The sequence below is a fragment of the Carcharodon carcharias genome, chromosome 28 (assembly GCF_017639515.1).
Source record: "Carcharodon carcharias isolate sCarCar2 chromosome 28, sCarCar2.pri, whole genome shotgun sequence".
NCBI classification, from domain to species: Eukaryota; Metazoa; Chordata; class Chondrichthyes; order Lamniformes; family Lamnidae; genus Carcharodon; species Carcharodon carcharias.
Genome location: NC_054494.1, coordinates 17,762,244 through 17,781,133, shown reverse-complemented (window position 1 = coordinate 17,781,133; position 18,890 = coordinate 17,762,244). Strand labels below are relative to the sequence as shown.

Below are 18,890 nucleotides of genomic sequence, written 5' to 3'. Positions count from 1 at the left end.
CCAAAGGAAGTGGTTTGTCTGTATTACCCCTTTAAATCCCTTTGATTTGAAAGACATGAATCTTGGAGCCCCTCAAAAACACCTAAATTCAAGGGAATACAATTATGCGATCTGTAAGCATAATGTGACCTTTTAAGCTCCAGTATCATACTGGTGAATCTGCATTATACCCCTTCCAAGCCCAATATATTCCAGACAGGATTCAGACAGAAGACCCAAAGGGCAAAAACAATAGTTGGCTGATTGGCTCACTGAATCACCATTCTATTTTATAATGATGCCATATCCTTGATTTTCCAAATGTTATGCAACAGAAATATGTGCTTGTCCCATTCTCAGTGGAACAACATATTTGAAATGCCTGGGAATTAAATGATCACTTTTACCTCATGCCAATTGAACCAGTCACATCACATACTTCCTAGTTTCTTTTCTGCAACACAAGTTTCAGCCCTGAATGTGGACATATCACTGATCAACACCAACAACTTGAATAAATGTAGCAACATCCCAAGGTATCTCATGGAGGCCTGAGAAAACTAGGCCAAAGGGAGGCAGTTCAGCCCATCATGCTTCTGCTGACACTTTGAAAGAGCTATCCAATCAGCCCCGCCCTCTTCTTTAACCATAGTTCAGCTTCTTTTTCCCTTTTCAAGTATTTATCCAATTCCCTTTTGGAAGTTCTTGAAACTTCTCCCACCACTCCTCCAGGCAGTGTATTCCAGATCACAGCAACTTGCGTAATTGTGTTTCTCCGCATGTCACTTCTGGCTCTTTCAACGATTACTATAAAACTGTCGCCTTTGGTTAGAACAGCTCAGCTAGCAACTGAATCAGACCATACTTCATTGAGGAGCAGAGCATACAGTGGGCAATGTGATCATAAGTTGTGCTTGAAGTATTTATGTTAAATGGACTACGCCCTAGTTAAAATAACAAAGCATTGAGTTGGGGGGTACTCCTTCTAACTACCGCCATTAAAACAGCCTAAACGTGGGAAAATATTTTTGTTGCCAATAGTTCTTTGAACTGTGTGGTTTTACTGGAAGCGTCAGAACATAAAGGACAAACAAGAGACAAAAGTGAATCTGTTAATGTTGAGTGCTTCAAAAGACGAGAGTTTAAAAGGGTGAAGTGAAGCTCGGTTGAAGAGCCGGGTTTTAAGAAGGTGGAGTAGTTTAGCAAGGGAACTGGAGAAAGTGGGGCTTAGGTCGCTGAAGACACAGCTGCCAATGACGGAGTGAAGTGAGGGGGAGTGCACAAGAGGGGACATCAAAAAACAGAGCCTTGGCCTCACACTTAAACATCAATAGTAGCAGATGGCTCAGTGGGTAAATTCACCAGCCGATGTATAGCTGGCCACGTGTGCCAGGAAGGCCCCAGGTTCAATCCCAGGTCTACATGTAGCTAGCTGATCTCAGCCACGCTAACAGCGGAGATACTGCAATGAGCATCAGTGTTTCAGGCCTGCAAAAGATACAGAAAATAAAAATAGACAATGTTCCCACTCCTGATCACTACCTCGTGACCCGCCTTATTCAATTCACAGACATGGGCATTGGGTGAAAAGATGATCCACTTGAATGCAATGCCCTTTGTGATAAATGCCCTGCTGACACTCATTGCCCCAGGTCAATAATGGAAAAGGCCACTCTGACACGGCACCAGAGTGTTTCATGGGGCCATATTCGAGCAAAGACCACTGCCTTCAGGAGATAAGGGTAGCAAAAGAAAGAGATGTCGCCAGTAAATGTCTGGAATCTGTCTACAAGAGTTGGGCACGATCTTCCCTGTGGGGTTTCTGAACCCCAATGTCAGGCTGAAGTGAAGCTCGCACTGTGAGCGAAACAATCACTCACTGTGATTTTCCCCCCAGCAGCCAATTGATGGCCAGCGGGCAGATTCACCATCCAATTAAGGATGGCGTGTGGGCTCTTGAAACTGGAGGGCCAATCAGAGGCCTTCCAGCTTGAAAGGAGTCTGCAATGGAAGGTAAGTGGAAGTGCCCTTCAAAATGGAGGCACCCTCTTCACAACTTCTTTAAACTTAAATTAAAAAATGGCTCATGCATCCAGACTTCCAATGGCTCTGACACCAAGGCAGACAGGAGGACCTGCAGGCCAGTCTTGGTGTTGGTCTGATAATCTGCCGCTTGAAGCCTGTCTCCAAGCAGCTAAATTGGCCCCTCCACTTGCAGGGACTGGGCAGCTTGGAATTCCCAGTCAGCTTCCTTTAATTGGCCTTAAGTGACCTTTAACAAGCTATATTGGCTACCCACTGCATGTGGATGTTAATGAAAGCCACTCAATGCTGAAAGAACACAACTGGACTTTTGGCAAGACTTTTGCCATTTTCTAAAAGCTGTGCTGCATGACAATTAAACCTGACAAGAAAACCTTAATCGGTTGGAATGTTCTTCTTCCAACCAAAATTCTGTCTGAGAGGTGAAATCATTTTGTTGAGGAATTACATACTCTCCCAAAGCTGAGAGCATAGATCCTTTGAACCAATAGTTTTATGGAAGGAATTCTGCTCTGCAATGTCCTGTTTCAGAAAGCTTGTTCGTGGGGGATAGAACTGGAGCCAACCTTTGCACACTTTTATATTTATTTACAGAGTTGCACATTACAAGCATACATCTCCTAACCCAACAACCACAGTTTTGGTTTGTGCCTCTTTTTTAAAATTTATTCATGGGACGTGGGCATTGTTGGCTAGGACATCACTTATTGCCCATCCATTGTCGCCCTTGAGAAGGTGGTGATGAACTGCCTCCTTGAACCGCTACAGTCCATGTGGTGTAGGTACACCCACAGTGCTGTTAGGGAGGGAGTTCCAGGATTTTGACCCAGCAACAGTGAAGGAACGGCGATATATTTCCAAGTCAGGATGGTGAGTGACTTGGAGGGGAACTTCAAGTTGGTGGCACTCCCATGTGTCTGCTGCCCTTGTCCTTCTAGATCAGGTTTGTCCAATCTTTTTGTCCGAGGGACCAAATTTCAATCTTTTTCTCAGTCAAGGGGCTGATGAAAATTTTGGAAAGATTGGCGCAACATTAAACATGAATTTCAATAAAATGCTGAGGAATGAGGGAATAAAACAGCTTGCTGAGCCAAAAAAAAAGCATTGTCAGAGAAATAAATTTTAAAAATGGGGTAATTATTAAAGATGACCATTTGAGCGTGAGAGGTTCAAATTGTGTTTGTCTGGCTCACTCCCAGTCTCAGGGTGCTTACTCACTCACCCTCACCACACCAGCTGTGTGAGGTGGTTCAAGTGTGTTAGGTGTATGGGGTGAGGGTGAGTGTGAACCCTGAGACTGGGAGTGAGCCAGACACTCTCGCACTCACTCGCTTCCTCACACAAATTTGTTCCCTCACACACACACTCACCCCCTCACCCCACCTACAGCCACATTCACTCCCCCTTCCCTCCCTACAGCCACTCTCACCCCCCGCCCCCCACACCAGCAGCCACTTTCTCCCCCAGCCAAAAGCAGCCATTCTTTCCCGACCCCCCAACACACCAGCAACCATTTTCTCCTCCGCCACCATCAGCCACTCTGTCCCCCATCAGCTCTTCCTCCAGTCAGAGACTCGTTCTTTCCCACCTTTGCTGTTGATAGGATCACGAGTGATCCTATCAGTGGAAAATGCGGGAGAGACATGGCCTCTCATTGGAGGGGCAGAAACGCTCAGAATCTTTGAACTTACTTACTGGCATTTTAAACATACGGTCCGCAGCTCTGGATAGAAAGGACTGGTGGGCTCCATAGTGACCCATGGGCCGCAGGGTGGACAAGATTGTTCTAGATGGCAGTGGTCGTGGGTTTGGAAGGTGCTGTCTAAGGAGCCTTGGTGAATTCCTGCAGCGCATCTTGTAGATGGCACACACTGCTGCTACTGTGTCGGTGGTGGAGGGAGTGAATTTTTGTGGATGGGGTGTCAGTCAAGCAGACTGCTTTGTCCTGGATGATGTCGAGCTTCTTGAGTGTTATTGGAGCTGTACTCAGCCAGGCAAGTGGGGAGTATCCCATCACACTCCTGACTTGTGCCTTGTAGATGGTGGACAGGCTTTGAGGAGTCAAGAGGTGAGTTACTCACCACAGGATTTCTAGCCTCTGACTTGCTCTTACAGCTACAGCATTTATATGGTTATTCCAGTTCAGTTTCTGGGGCTCAATGAAGACCCAGTCATGATGCCTACCACCTGCATACAATTAAGCACAATTAAAAAATAATTAACATACAGCTATTGGGTCCATTCAGAAGTTATATCTTTTCTAAAATTTGCTATTAAACAAATTAGTGATCATTTTTGTTTCGTGCCTTCCGCCACTCTAACTCCGAAATGTCAGATGGAGCCCTGTCACCGTCATTAAACATTAATAATTGTGGAAGAGCTTCCTACCCCAAGTCCCTCTGAATGGATAAAAACAATTGTAAGTGAATCTATTATTAAAGTCACCAGGTGATTTCTCCACTCATCCTGCAGATTAAAGAGATGCGAGGGTTCAGCACAGCTGTGTCCTAGCCAGACTGTCAGTGTGCATCATGCCATCTGTAACTGAGACAAGAACAATTCACCTGCCTTTGTACAGTGGGGCTCTGCATGAATGTTTTTCCTGTGTGTGCATGTGATATCAATTGCATAACGATTCTGTGATAAGACTTTTAGGTTTGTAACTGCACCGCAACCACGAGATTATCTTGAAAATCCTGCTTCTAATTATAAGTCCAACGGAGCTGACTTTATTTAAATAACCTGCAATAAAACCTAAATACAGATAAAGCATCAAGTAGCAGCAGAAGTTTGGCGAGTGTTAGCGAAAATTGATTAAAAGCTTCAATAAATGTCACCCACTGTATGGTTCCATGCAGCACTTTAGTGACGTGTCGGAGTGGCATTTTCCTCTTTAATCCGAAACAGACCTCACACGAAATGATGTTCAAGCAGTGCCTGACTGTACATCAAACGAAATCGCTTTGATGTAGTGGACTTTACACTGAATGTACCATGACAAAATAATGATCGGCTCGCTACCTAATGACATGGAATTCCAAATTCTGTATTATTCCGGTTGCAATTATGGGTAACAATCAGTTGTGTGGCCTACTTTAAACATTTTGTGACAAAAAAAATGATTAAGCTGAGTGGGAAAAATTACAGCAGGACCCAATTCTTCACAAAATCCAGTGCTCACCGTGACTTCTGGTGTGGTTGCACTGTTGTCTAGCAGTCATACTGTACAAAATATGCACCATCTCTGATTCAGTCATTTTGTTTGAGTATTCCAGTCATTATCAAAAATGACTGAGGGCTAACATTCAGCATCTGCCTACGTGCAGGTCATAAGCATAGTATTCAGTAAAGGATTAGTGAAGTAATGGAGTAATGACAAAGAAATGTTGAAAACAGTCGGTGTGGTGGTTCCAGAGAAGCTTCTTTGGTGATGGTAAAATATAATCCATATGTTATTAAATATAATCTAAATAATATTTCAGATCTTGAGTAGGGTATGTACATCATGCCCAATAACCTTTCTGCCTTTTGTAATGATTCTTGATTGGTGTTTCCTGTCAATATTTCCCATTGCAAATTGCTATGTCAACATTTCCTAATTCATCGTACTGTGTTAATTGTCATGTTGGCGTTGCTTGATGGCTGCAGAGTAGGTTTCTGAAACCTCGAGGAGGATTTTTGTCACCATGTTATTTATTTTTAAAAAAAACCTTAACTTCATCAGCTGATCATTGGCAATGCCTTTACTCGTAACTAGTGAGCTTATTAACAGTTTGATGTATTGGAGGAATCATGTGCTCTCCCCGTGGTGGATTTGGTGATGGGAGCGGTTAATCAAGTGGGAGGTTCCCGCCAGCTTCCAGCCTTTATCCCAATTAGATCCATGGCAGGAAGGCCTGTGGACAAGGCCTGTAGATGGCCTTCCTGCCCCAGCCCCAATTGAGGCCCTTAAATGGCCAATTAATGCCCATTTAAAGACCTCACCCCACTGCCGCTGGTATTAACCCAGAAGTGGGCAGGTTGCTCGCCATGCGGGGGCCATAACAAGCAAACCCTGGCAAGTTTGCACGCGGTCTCCCAGGGAAGGGTCCCTTGTTCAAATGCAGTCAGCGCCTGATCGAGGGACCTGGCATCGAGAAGGGGTGGGTTCCCGCTCAGAGCCACCCCTTCCCTTGCTGCCAACCTCCATCCCTATCCCCTACCCTGTGAGCTCCACCCCGCGATCCCCCTCCCACCATTTCTCACCTCTGGCCTGGGATCCAGCGATGATCCTAGGCCTCAGTTGGGTGTCAAACTGGCAGTAGCCATCGTCTCCCTGGTGGCCCTGCTGGTTGCAGAAGAGCTGCCATCCTGTGATTGGCAGGCAGCCCTTGGCAGGTGGGACGTTCACCCCTGGGATCCTTGATCCTGGAGGCAAGCGGCCGTTGGCCTGTCAAGTGCCTGATTGGCACAAGATGCGGCGGGCTTTCCCAACACGAGGCAATGTGCAGGGTCTCACAAGATCTCCAGCTTGCGGCAGAGGTCCCCCCATCACCTCCACAAGATCTGGCCCATTGTCTTCAGAACTGCACTGAAATTTAGCATTTCCCGTGGCAAAGATCTTTGGAAGCTGCATTTACTCAGTTTACCCTTACCCGTCATAGAATGATCCAGAGCAGAAGGAGGCCCTTTGGCCCATTTGGCCTCTGCCAGCCCTTTGTAAGAGTGGTCCGATTAGTCCCAATCCCATGCTCTTTTCCCAGAGCCCAGCAATTCCCACCCCACCCCCCCCCCCCCTCTGCTTTCAGGTATTTATCCAATTCCATTTTGAAAGTTCTTATTGAAATCGCTTCTTCCAACATCTACTCAGGCAGTGTTTTCTTGGTCATACTGACTTACTGTGTAAATCTGTTTCTGATCTGCTCGCTTTGCCAACTGCAATAAAACCGTCCCCCTTGATTTAAACAGCTCAACTAGCAACAGATTCGGGCTGTACCTCATTGAAAAGTAGAAAATATTGTGGGCAATGTGGTTGTATGCATGCTTAAAATATTTTGAATGGATGACTGCCTTGTTAATGTAGCAAATGAGAATGGATTGAATACTTTGATACATCAAAACTAATATTGGCCTGATAGTTACTCAGACTATCCAATATGCCAGCAATGTTGTCTTAAGAATGTTCTTGGATCCTCGCATCCTTTTTGGCTGCCACATATGTTATCAACATGCTTCGTTTAAGTCGTATCCAAGACAACATGTTCAAACCAGCTGCTACAGTGGCTACAGACAGTATAGGGGGAGCAGTTCACCTCCACGACAGCCAGTTTGTGCTGTTTAATTGTTGCTACAAAGGAATCACGCACACAATAAATGAATAAATGGTGCAGCCATTTAGAAAGTGACAAGTGCAACATAAACAGGGATTAGGTTTGAGCAATCCATGATTAGTTCAGACTAAACATGTTGTTTGGATCTCTCCCAAAGCAACAAAGCCACAAAGGGAATCACTTGCTGTATCCAATTACAGCCACACATTCAAGACGCTCTCCATATGAGCACCCTTAATCCTGAAGGAATCTGTCCAAAAAACCCATGAGTCTGTTACCGTGTTGTGTGTGACAAAGCTTCTTTCTAATGTGGGGATAAGTGACTGAAATGTTGGCCCAGATTCTGTGGTTGTCATGATGGTGAGATTGTTAGCGTTTGTCATTATTATCTTATGAAACTGACTGCAACTTCTGATGTCTTCAGATGTGCAGTTAAACATGGAAATTCAGAAGTTGCAATTTTTGGTTCCCTGTTCCTCCACAGAGCGCACTGCTGAAGTCCCTCGAGATGGTAATCTTTAGAAATCACTGAACTGACATAAACATCCCTTTTATGCTATACCCTCACTGATAAAATCCTCTGAAAAAGTTTTGTCTTATTCAGGAAGTGTAAGTAGGTTTTTAATGCTGTATTAAGTTATAGGTACTGCTGAACAACCTCTCTGGCCTCAGTAAACTAATGTTATATTTGTGTTATGTCAATCTTTTTCCCTTAAAAATGTTAGCTTCTTAACATAATAAAAAAGTTACATTTGTTTATGATACTTCAGCTTCTAATGTGTATGTCCCGATCTTTGTTTTGTTCTCTGTAAAATTTATAAAAAGCCAAGGATAATCAGAGCATCTTATTTCCTAGTTTGCAGTCTGTGAGATTACATCAATGTGATTGGCTGCCTAGCCTGCATGATGACATCACTGTTGCTGGGCTCTTGGTGATCCCCTGAACTTGGTGCCAGATTCAAATTAGCATCAGGAAGGGGTGAAATCCATGCCACAGAGATCATTAGATCTTTGGGGGTAGCTTTCTTCAAGACCAGGAGTGAGCACGGTTGCTTCAACACTGGCTGCAAAATGTGGGTCAGTAATGTGGAGCTGCTTTGGAGACCAAAGATGTCAGGCAGTTTGTTTCGGTACAACTTCCAAGTTCATAATTAAAACTGAAAGTGTTTATTTTCAAAATTCTTCTCTACTGCAAAGTGTTTGGGCTTGGTTTAGTTCAACTCACGAGTCATAGAATGGTTACAGCACCATTTGGTCCATCATGTCCATGCTGGCTCTCTTCAAGAGAAACTCCCCCCAATGCCACACTCCTGCCCTGTTTTCAACAACCACACTTTCTTATATCCTGTAAATAACCTTTCTACTCATCCCTTAATTCTTTGCAATTATCTGAAATTTGTTTCCTCTCATTACCCAATCCTTGAAATCCAGCTACTTTTTTTTTTGTTCTGGTTTTGTGTCCTTTCTCAGGATAAAATCCCAAACCTCCAATTCAGATTAGCTATGGATATTCACGTTGACCAACAGGTCACCTTCCTCCATCTTGCACAGCTTCCTTCAACTTAATGGATTTTGTGGAGCCAACAGTTTGACAAAGTTCAATCCAAAATCTTTGTCTGAGGCTTTAAATCAGATCATGGTCCCTCTTTCTTAGTTTACCAAAGTAATAGGTCAAAATATCACTTCAGTGGGAAGTTTTGCTGAGTTTGGATGTGAGCTTGTAAATAAAGTTGCCTAGTTACCTGCACGTTGAAGGTCTTGTGGCACAATGGGTAGCATCCCTACTTCTGGGCCAGACATTTTGGGTTCAAGTCCCATTTGGGGACTTGATGGCCATGGAAGGTCTGTTCATAACGTTGCCAATCAGGTTGATTATCAGCCTAGTAAATCCCTCCAACGTGCCTGATGGTGAGTGGGAGAGTTTCCTGGTAACCATACTGCAGAAGGCAATGGCAAACCACTGCAGAACTCTGCCAAGTAAAATCATGGACCAATCCAATGGAAGTCCAGAGTTGCCAATGCTCTCTTAGGACATGGTAACTGAAGGAGGAGGACTTACCTGCATATATCAGTGGATCTGTCAGGCTCAGGTTGGCTAAATAACAACCACTATTAGTAACGAGACCTTCCACAAAGATTTTGGTTAAACCTTGAATCGTCAACTATGGAAATGCACAACAAAGAAAATAACTAGAATATTTCAATATTCAATGTAAAAAAAATGAGCAAAGGATATTCCAGGAATTAATTTTAGATGTACTTGCTCCTGCAGTAATAATAAAGGTTACCAGAAATGTATACCCTTAAAAATGTAAAAATTATTTTACTCAAACTACCACCTAGCATCCTGTTTGTATGCTTGAGTGGGGAAATTCACATTGATTAAAGCACTGGGTGAACCTCCCCAATCCCCAGTCTAGCAAGGGCTCCATTTTGTCACATACCACCCTATCTCTGGGGGAATCTAATCCAAATTCTGCGACGCAAAGAAAACTTTCACTTTCCATTTCCCAGCGTTGTAACATTTTTATAAATGCTGCGTAGAATTTAAAATTTGCAGCATATGTTTGATGCTCACTTGCTGGCATTCCTAATGTAAATGACAGTTTCCATACTGCATCTACCCTCTGCCCTCCCCACCCACTGTCTCAATTACTTTTCAGTTGGACTCCATCTCTATTGTATGCAGCACACCCAATGGTTAAAAAACGTGGCAAGCAAGCGCACAACAAACAATGGGACTGCTGACTATCTTCCCAAGGTAATAGCTGGGTTGAGTTCTTGCCAACATTCAAAGTCAGCTTCTGCAGTTTGGTGACGTTAGATTGTACAGCTGAATCACTCACTGCTCTTCAGCTCCTCCTTGATCGCCTATTAGAAATTTGCAGACACCCTTGTGGGTAAATGTATTGCCAGTGTGGTAGTTAGCCACATGGGCAAGGAGAGCCCTCAGCCCAAGTAGAGTTAACTAGTCATGCCTAAAGGCAAGATTGAGGCAGTGTATTAACTTCCTGTCCTTGGGCAACAGGGAGGGTGGGGGGAAAAAAATCACGATCCTGAATGTGCACGAGCAACTTGTGGTAGAAAGTGTGGACATAATTCCTTCCATATCTTAAGTTCAGAAACAGTGCTGTACATGTTCGAGAAGCCTGTTAACATCACTGTCAAGCAGCAATGTGAAGGATGACTGCTTTGGCAAGGTCTGTCTGCTAGCATGGCTGAATGCTTTCAGAGGGGAAAACACACAAAAAATTCTATAGATATATGTTTTCACCATCGTTAATACAGTAATATTACCGCTCTGTTCACCATATAGACTTGGTTTTTCACCTGGCATGAGCAGAAACAGACTTACATTTATCAACTTGGGAAAAAATTCTTTCAGTACTCCAGATGATAAAGCAAAGGTAAGTGCTGAGATAAGACATGCTACCAATCTGTATTAGACAAAAGCATTAAGGGCTATGGAGCCAAAGCAGGTAGATGGAGTTAAGATACAGATCATCCATGAACCAACTGAATGGTGGATCAGACTCAAGCAACTGAATATCCTACTCTTTTTTTATTCATTCATGGGATGTGAGCTTCACTGGCTGGGCCAGCATTTATTGCCCATCCCTAGTTGCCCTTGACAAGGGGATGATGAACTGCTTTCTTGAACCGCTGCAGTCCATGTGGTGTAGGAACACCCGCAGTGCTGTTAGGGAGGTAGTTCCAGGATTGTGACCCAGTGACAGTGAAGGAACGGCGATATAGTTCCAAGTCAGGATGGTGAGTGACTTGGAGGGGAACTTCCAGATGGTGGTGTTCCCATCTATCTGCTGCCCTTGTCCTTCTAGATGGTAGTGGTCATGGGTTTGGAAGGTGCTGTCTAAGGAGCCTTATTGAATTCCTGCAGTGCATCTTATAGATGGTACATACTGCTACTACTGTCCCTTAGTGTAGGAGGGAGTGAATGTTTGTGGATGTGGTGCCTCTCAAGTGGGCTGCTTTGTCCTGGAAGGTGTCAAGCTTCTTGAGTGTTGTTGGAGCTGCACTCACCCAGGCAGTGGGGAGTATTCCATAACACTCCTGACTTGACCCTTGTAGATGGTGGACAGGCTTTGGGGAGTCAGGAGGTGAGCTACTCGTTGCAGGGTTCCTAACCTCTGACCTGCTCTTCTAGCCACAGTATTTACATGACTAGTCAAGTTCAATTTCTGGTCAATGGTAAACCCCAGGATGTCGATAGTGGGAGATTCAATGGTGGTAATGCCTTTGAACATCAAGGGGCGATGGTTGGATTCTCCCTTGTTGGTGATGGTCATTGCCTGACACTTGTGTGGCATGAATGTTACTTGCCACTTGTCAGCCAACCCCATATTGTCCAGGTCTTGCTGTATTTGGACATGGACTGCTTCACTACCTGAGGAGTCGCGAATGGTGTTGAACATTGTGCAATCATCAGCGAACACCCCCACTTCTGACCTTATGATGGAAGGAAGGTCATTGATGAAGCAGCTGAAGATGGTTGGGCCAAGAACACTACCCTGCAGTTCACATTAAACGAAACCAAACAAAAGCAGCCTAAGAAATGTTGCCTTGTTCCTTAAGGGTAAATTACATTTTTACCATTTTCTTTTTGTCCTCTTGGTTAATCTGTTAAGCTCTGGAGATGAAAGTGTGTCACTAGCCAGAACACCACTGGCTGACTTCTGTACTGAATAAAGTCTGTCAGCACAACATAACAGTTACTGGCTGGAGGTTTCATCATTGAGAAGGGGAAGTTCATTCTGCTTACAAGAGGATTTTAGTTATTTATAGTGAAACAATTTTTCATAAAATATGTCACACATAAAAACTAGTCAATCATCACTGGGGGACTCTTGCTAGGCCCATAATGGCTGCCACTTTGCACACACAATAAGAGCCTCTAGACTTAAAAATAATTCATGGTTTCAATGTGAAAGGTATCCATTCTTATTAAAACTGGCTTTATGCATCACTTACATTGATGTGCAAGTCATTTATAATGGACTGAGAGTGGGTCAAGGTTTGGAATGATCCAGGATTCATTTTAACGTTGGGTGGCTCAGCAAGGCTTTAACACGTTCTTAGTTCAGTTCTGTGAATTGGATTTGAACATGAATCCAAACGGAAAATGAGGAGAGGTATTTAATTCCTTTCTGACCTTACTCAACTTGTGATTTTCCACTTGTAAGCATTGCATTCATATTGGCTAAGATCGAAGTTCAAAAGCCCTCCTTTTGTAAAGGAGCCTCTTAAGTAATAGCGATGTTTTAAAAAATATATATGTAGCATTTGCAACCACTCCAGAGAGGGATTTGTATAAACACGAGTGTATATTTGAGACTCTGTGATGGAAATTGAGGGGTCAGGTGGTAACATTCCCTTTTATCATCCTGCGGGTCTATTGCATCTTCCTATCTCCCTCATAAACTGGATAGGAATGGGGCAGTCCTGATGTTGATTGTTTTTTAATGCCGGCAATTTACACAGTAAACTTTCATAACTTAAGTAACAACTTGTTTTCATCCCAAGACACAAAAGTGGTGAAAAATTAGCTACCTTGCACTCTAACAAGCGAAAAGCCTACTTCATAGGTCATGCGCCCCAACACCAAGAAGCATTCGACAAGCTACTGCGAAAGCAGCTCTGTTCTGATCACTAAAAGATGTGTGGGAGCAGCTTGGCGGAGACACCCACACAATTTGCTTTTCCTAGTGCTTCCATACAGAATGGGTGAGATCTGAAACTCGGAAAAATGGGACTGAAACCCATCTCTCTTCACTCCAAAGCATTGCTCCAACACGGAATGGGTGCTGACCCCTTAAACACATCGTATCCCTCCTTCTACAATTCTGCTATCAATCACTTAGGTGATTGCATCTACCTTATACAAAAAATAAGCTGGCTCACAGAGCCAGTCACACAATGGAACTACAAAGCAGTCAGGAGCTTTATTTAACTGTTGAACAGCTTACAAGAACAGGACAGTCCCACTGAGCTTTTTAAGCAAAGACTTATTTGAGATGCATCAAATTGTGAACTTATTTAATAAAAGATGAAAGCCAACTATTGACAGTGAATACTTCTTTATTACTTATTACTCGAGTTTGAGGGGCTTTGTTGCAAATAAAAGCAGCTAGATATGAAACAAGCGATTTATTCAATGCTGCTCCTTTAAAGACATTTCTCTGTGTCTCATTGTTCCAACAGTAAAGCATGCGTCCCAAGTCAACAAACTATCTTTCTCCTGATGTGATGTGCAGATCCAGCCTTCAGTCTATTCAGTTATCATTCCAACATGATTTTCTGTCATTGGACACAGTGAATCCTTCTAAGGTTGAACCAGGTTATTCACAACCTCACTACCATATGAAACCCTGAGATGAGCTTCCGAACACATAATCTGCCACAACACTAACACCGCCCATTGCCCAACTCCGTCACTGCCTCATCTGCTTTAGAAATCCTATCTATACATTTGTTATCCCTAGATTTGATTCTCCCAATGCGCTCTAGGCTGCTCTCCCACATTCTACCCTCCATAACTTTGCTGGCCATGTCCTTAATGGCATTAAGTCCCATTCGCCCATTATCCAAATGCTCACTGTTTAACAATGATGCCTGCTTAAGCAACACCTTGATTATAAAATTCCCATCCTTGTTTTCAAATCCCTCCATGATCCACACCTATGCATGTAATCTCCTCCAGCTACACAACTCTTTGGGATATCTGGGCTCATCTCATTCTGGCCTGTCAAGCATCTCCAATTTTAATTGCTCCATCATTGGTTGCCATGCCTTCCAAGCCCTAAGCTCTGGAATTCCCTCCTTAAACCTCTCTGCATCTCTACCTCTCTTCCCTCCTTTAAGCCACTCCTTAAAACATACATCTTTGACCAAGCTTTTGGTCGTCCATTCTAATATCCTGCATTTCTCAGTGTCAAGTTCTGTTTCATAATGCTCCCGTGAAATGCGCTTGGTACATTTTATTGCAATAAAGGTGATGTAAAAATTCAAGTTTTTGCTGATTTTCTTTTGCAGTTAAGCATCTCAATATTTTCTTCTGCCCAAAATACTCAGCCTTTCTTTGTCCACAGGGTTTTATCCACCTGCAAGGGAGCCAAGTGAATGAGTTCACAGCCAACCCTGAGGAGCCTGGCAAACATCTGTTTGAGATTGTCCCAGGTAAGAACACTGAGTCTGCTGCAGGTGCTTGGTTGGTCCTCCCTTTTTCTGTGTCCAGTTCATGCAAAAAGCTGCTCCAGTTCAGTCACCGGCCACTTTGACATGCTCTGCTACTGGCATGAACCTAATGCTACATTCAGAACGCTTTACAATGATTGACCTATCTTTCAAGTGTGATTTTGTACTTGTATATTACTGTATTGGAGTAAAGAGGTATCATTACCACAGCATGTATGGTATCAATCATTTTTATAATGCAGTGTGGGCAACATGACAAATAATTTGATTCATTTCCCTAATCAAACATACTGCGAATGAAGGCAAAATATTTATAGGCATTCTTGCTGCCACAATTTATTTTATCTAATCTTTCCTCTTTTTTAATCCCCTCTCACTCATCCATTCCTTGTCAGGACAGCCTCCAATGTTTTTCAAACCCACCCTGTAATGTGCTACAATGGAGGGTATAGAACTATCCCTGTTTCCTGTTCCCTCATCTGCATTGGCTTCCTCTTTCCAACCCAAATTATTAGACATAAATGATCAAGGTTTAGTTGAATCTGAATTCCAAGCTCCCCAACATGATTTTTCCAACATAGCCATCCTGGATTCCAAAATGATTCACTGAGCTTTACCCAAGCTCATAGCAATTGAACTAAAAGTGACACAGAAATGTAATTCATTTTAAGAATCAAAATAAGGTTTTGTTCATCAATCATGTGATGTAATCAGTTTGTTTATGTGAAACAAGTAAAGAAATAAAATGGGGCTTTGGAAAAGTGTTATAAAAAGTCGTGATGTTTTCAGGGGGTATTTTTAACCCCCCAAAATTGGTGGGTTTGGGTCATTTAGGAGGTTAACATGTTAAAGATATGCTACAGGAACCCAACCCACTGCAAACATGCCCACTCCCAGTTTTAGCAGGGGTGGAACAGGGGAGTGTATGAGAGCAGACAGCTCAGACACCTCCTCTCAGGAGGTGTGCCTGTTCTCGAAATCTTGCGCGCTGCTCCATGTTTCTACTTTTACAGGATTTCTATTCTTAACCCATGTTAGCTGGGTTTCCTGGCTCTCAGGAAACTCAGCAGATAAAGGGAGGCGAGAGGAGCTGGATCCATCAGGTAAGTGACTTTACAACATGGCTCGTGGTTCAGCATCTGTAGAAGGCTTTCCTGCAGGTCCAACAAGCTAACCTGTAACTGCACCCCCATCTTCACCATCTCCCAATCTCCCTACCCCAGCAGCCCCCCTCTATCACCAACCACTCATGATGACTGACCCACCATTAATGACTCCCCCCACCCACTCAATCCTCAATTCCACACACCCACCAACCTGCCCCCCCCACCACCCCCACAACAAAATGTAACTCTCCCCCAGTCTCTGAACCTCCCCTCTGATACCCCACCAGTCCCCTGGAGTATCAGACACACACCTCTCCCCTGTTACCCCAACACCCCCCAACCACACTCTACTAACCTTCCAGCAATCTCTGCCCTCGATAGTTACTGAACCTACCTGCTCCAGTTCTGTAGCCTATTGGGGCATAGTCCCCACCTGCCAGTCAGCCAAACTAGCCAATCAGGCTGCCTTCTGGGCAGAAAATCTATTTTTAAAAATCGTGCATGCCATGGTGTATGAGAAAACACAGACTTCTGGGTTTCCCGACCCTTACTTCACCCCACTGCTCAAAAACTTTACAGCAGCAAATATTGGAGCCTCTTAGTGGCGAAGGTTAAAAAGCCTCCACTAGACTTTACTCAATCCCGGTCTTTGTTCTCTCAGTTGTGCCCCAGACTAATAATACCGTTTCTCAAATTTTGTTTTCACTAAATCCATTCTGAAAGCAAAGATTACAGATTGATTCAAATGTAGGAACACTTCAAAGTGGTTGAGTTTGTGGGCAGCTTTGTAGGCTTTTTTATATCGAGCATTTAATAAATGCAGGAAGAGTTGCTACTGTTGGGACATCACGTGGGCTATTGTGCACAAGCCAAATAAATGGATCAAAACTCTAGCAGAGAGAACGACACCCTCCCTGCCTGAGAGAACAAGGACAAACTAAGCCTTCAAGTTGAAGCTCTCATTCACCTGTTGCCCTCATTCTCTAAGTTCTGCTCGTTCTGGCTGGTTGCTTAAATGAATTGTTGCATCAAAATCTTGTCCATCAACCAACCTTGACTGGTCCTATATAATCCCGTGTTACATTATCTGAGTTTGTTTACCCTTTTTACTCTGGGTACTTGTGACCTCCGTGTGTCAGACTATACTTGTAGGTAAACCTTAGTCCCTTACATCCTTGAGAGCGTTAATATTTGTACTGCTGTCTAGGTGACATTTGTAACACATCTAAAATAATGAACAGGGAAGACTTTCCTTCGCATTCCGTCCTTTGATTATTATTTCTTTTTGGGACCTTCTTATAATCTTTGAAAGTGGTAGTGTAATGTATGATTATTTTCATGCATTGGAATAGTATTATAATTAATTAATTATTTTAAGTAACGTTAGATGCTTCATTCTTTTATTGGTATTATTCATTTACAGGTATATGTAATTTTTTAATGTTTGAGCAATGCACCAAAATGAATTGAATTGAGTGACACCACAGCAGCTCAATAGTATCCAGTGCAGACAAAATGGGCCAATTGCACCACAAGTGATTCGGTGATCTTAGTTCTCATACAGTAATAGATTACTTGCAACTTAGTGCTAATCTATGACTACAGCTACCTTTTTGTTTACATAGTTGTTTAGGTATTTTTTGAACTTCTTTCCTCACCAACTACAGAAGTTGCCTGACTGATCTCATCCTTTTTAAAGATTCTAGCCACACAAAGCTCCAGATCAAAACGTCTTCAATTTGTAAGGCCAGGCAGATATGTCGCTCCAAGGTAGTACTTGATGCCAAAGGGAATTTCAATAACGGTCTGGTAAATTCAAAGGCTGCCAGCTCCATTATGTGAGCAAATCACACAGCATGTTTGTATTTGAATTGAATGAATTGGCCCCTCCCTCAAACAAATTGATCAATGATGAACCAAACTGCGATTATCAGACGCTATTGGGGTTTAGCAGAGACATGAGAATGAAACTTGGTTTTAAGCCCTTGAGCAGAGGAAGAGGTTTGAAGACAAAAGGCTGATGAATTTAGATGGGTTTCCTGTATAACAAACATTGACTATTGTTACGCAAGGCAGAATAGATTCTGTGACAGGCAGTTTTAGACAGCCTCTACCAATCCCCTAAAGTGATATTATTCAATCGCATTAACTCTACCTAACTGCTGTACCAATTGAGGTTGTTAAGCTATCAATATTGCTGCTACTGACGTTGCTGGGAAGCTATCATGATTGTCTGTTTACTTGCTTGCTGCTTTTGCTATTACTGGAGTGTGCTCTCAGCTCATAAATGTAACCATTGTAAAAGAATGATCCAGGCAAGCCAATTAAGTTATTCTAGATTCATGGAATCACTCTACATCAGATTCTAATAATGGAACAGATCTTGAAGAGGAGGTCAAGATGCTGAATTTGGAGAAAGCGCTTTTGTAAAGGTTAGCTGCTTTTTGAGTATCTGACTTTGTCGAGTTTTTCTTTTCTGACCCTAACAAGGATGTAACTGCACCGCGATGTGAAAAGTCCAAAGAAATATTTACAAAGCACTGTCTATAACTCAAGATTTGCTCAATAGAAGTCAGAATTCTGATTCTATCCTGTGCTCTAATACACGGCATCTACAGATGAAACCATGGGCAGAATTTTATGTTCCCCTGCTGGCGGGTTTGTAGGTGGGTGGGTGACTGTAAAATGTCTTGGGTGGCCTTCCCACCTGGTTCCTGCCTGCCCCGAAGTCTCCACAAATGTATGCTGGGATTGGTGAGGCCCATCCGCCCTAATATCAGTTGAGGCCCTTAGGCGGCCAATTGTTGACCACTGAAGGGCCGTTTCCTGCCCAGCCTCAAATGGCCTGGGCGGGGGGGGAAGCCTGAAAATGAACTGTGTTCAGGCCACGGGCAGAAAGGTTGGGTTGAGTGGTGGGGGAGGCGGCACTAACAGCAGCCCCCTTTTAACATCGGGCACCCCCACCCAAAAGGCCTGACCCCTGCGGAGGCACGCTCACCACACCCCCAGCCTCCGTAACAACACCCCCAGCCTCCCTAACAACACCCCCACCCCTCTCTGGGGTTCCCTGGGCCTCATGACCCCTCCCTTACCTTGTCCTATATCAGCAGATATTTCTCATTCCCCATATGTATAAAATCTCCCATTCCCATGAAGTTCACTGTTGTGGGGGGGGGCATTTAATCAGGTGGGAGGGTGGTGTTTGGGGACCCTGCCACCTTCCCTCCTCCACCCTGATTAA

General features: G+C 43.6%; 1 protein-coding gene across 2 annotated transcripts in view; it reads left to right on the top strand.

The window, feature by feature from the left end:
- Positions 1 to 18,890, top strand: part of LOC121270898 (rho GTPase-activating protein 22-like) — a 370,801-nt gene that overhangs the window by 101,028 nt on the left and 250,883 nt on the right. For both annotated transcript variants that reach the window (XM_041176476.1, XM_041176477.1), the window contains exon 3: positions 14,438 to 14,525. In XM_041176476.1, the coding sequence (XP_041032410.1) occupies positions 14,438 to 14,525 (88 nt within the window). The remainder of the gene's footprint in view (positions 1 to 14,437; positions 14,526 to 18,890) is intronic.